The sequence below is a fragment of the Cyprinodon variegatus genome, unplaced genomic scaffold, assembly GCF_000732505.1.
Source record: "Cyprinodon variegatus isolate N-32 unplaced genomic scaffold, C_variegatus-1.0 Scaffold1401, whole genome shotgun sequence".
Taxonomy (NCBI): domain Eukaryota; kingdom Metazoa; phylum Chordata; class Actinopteri; order Cyprinodontiformes; family Cyprinodontidae; genus Cyprinodon; species Cyprinodon variegatus.
The window spans coordinates 36,399-38,061 of record NW_015151854.1 but is presented as its reverse complement, the minus strand read 5'-3'; the positions used below and the strand labels follow the sequence as shown (position 1 = coordinate 38,061).

General features: G+C 41.6%; 1 protein-coding gene across 2 annotated transcripts in view; it reads left to right on the top strand.

The window, feature by feature from the left end:
• Window positions 1–1,663, top strand: part of rbm44 (RNA binding motif protein 44) — a 5,830-nt gene that overhangs the window by 1,627 nt on the left and 2,540 nt on the right. Inside the window, exons 2-3 of one of the 2 annotated variants that reach the window (XM_015402806.1) lie at window positions 836–900; window positions 1,013–1,184. In XM_015402806.1, the coding sequence (XP_015258292.1) occupies window positions 836–900; window positions 1,013–1,184 (237 nt within the window). Of the gene's footprint in view, window positions 1–835; window positions 901–993; window positions 1,185–1,663 lie in introns of both variants that reach the window. The other variant, XM_015402807.1, reaches the window with a different exon arrangement.

Genomic DNA, 1,663 nt, shown 5'->3' with positions numbered 1-1,663 from the left:
CTCACCGCCTCGGCCGAATCTAGACCCACAGCTAGTTCCTGATTGGCCCTCTGGCATTGTGGCGTAGAATAACATCGCCCTTCAATATTGGGCATAAATCAGAAATACCTGCGACTAGCTCACTGTGACGCCCTGCTTCAGGAGGATAACCAGCCTTTAGCCTGTTAGCTTACTGTTACCTTTAGGGATGGGTGGCTTTATACTTCCTTTAGCTTAAGGCGTTACTAAACAAATCCTACTTCCCTGTTACTGAAGCACACAGCTGGTTAATGTCCAGGTTACAGATTTTTCACTGAAGTTCTGTTGTTTTTTTGATTGGTTTGAAGTGAAAATTCAGAATCCCTCGTAGCTCTTATGTTCATGGTCTGTAGACCTGTTCTAACTTCTCATTTCTGTTGCTTCTTTGTCCAAAAAGTTATTGGTATATCTGTTCTAATTCATTACTATGACAGACCTGTGATGTGAAAACAGCTTCCATTGAGAGTTAAAGTTAGATGATGATGATTGTCTACTTCTCTTATAATTCCTCTAGTTTTATTTAGGCAAAAACAATAAACATGTTTCCTTGTATCAATGTTTATTTTTTTCAACAAAGTCCTGAACTTTCAGGGCTTGGAGACTCAGTAATTGATCGGCCCGTATGAGGTGGTTGGAAAGGTCTAGTAGGATTGACAAAAGCTAGACTGGTATGATGATCAGGGATTAAAGTATTCAGGCCCCAGGCTCGCCCATATACACATGAAGTATACATGTGTATATGGATATTTTTTATTTTTGGTTGAATCCCTGCAGATGTTAAAGTAAATGAATAAAAGCCCTAAATAACTTTTTCCAGACGGATCAGAAGCAGAAATTCCAGCCATCAGATGTCAGCATTTCCACGCTAAAGAACAAAGCGAGGTGAGCTGCTATCATTTTAAATGTTTAATAGAAAATAATCAGTTCCAGTTGCTCTGGGTTCTGATGAAAGATGATGGTTGATGCTTTAATCAGCCCCTGCTTGTGTCTCTAGAGACGCCATGGTGGATGCATCAGAGGCAGCTGCAGGCCGGGAGCTCAGCGGTCATCAAATCCAGAATTATACCATCAGCATCAGTCATAACAGCGGAGCCATCGATGGGAACCAATCATCCAGCTCCGTGTCCAAGCAGGACGCCATTGAAGCTTCGCCCTCTGAGAACGAGGTGGGGAGATGTTCTACCTTCCTTCTTTTACTCCTATAAACTCCGAACGATGCATGAAAACAATTTTACTAAAGATTTTTGTGTGTCTTTAGCCTTTAAAGCTCAGCAGCATGGAGGCTCTCACTACCAGCAGCTGGAGCTGTGGCCATTTTTCAGTTCCGTGAAAATTAGAGTATTAGGGCCACGCTAGAGATAGTTTTTCTTTTTTATATATATTATGAGAATAAAGTCGTAATATTAAAAGAGTAAAGTCAACGTACAAAAGCCTGTTTCAGAAAGAAAGCTTGGAGCTCCGCCCAGCATAAGACCGTGGACCAGCTCCACCAATCAGCAACCAGAGTCCACTTTGACATCCTGATCAGTTTGATGCTGCTGCTAAAAGATTTCCTGATTTGTCAAACCGATGCTAAAGTATAACTTCACATGATGCTCCACATTCCTCATTTTAGGGAAGAAAGGGATTCTTGGAAGAGTTGTCA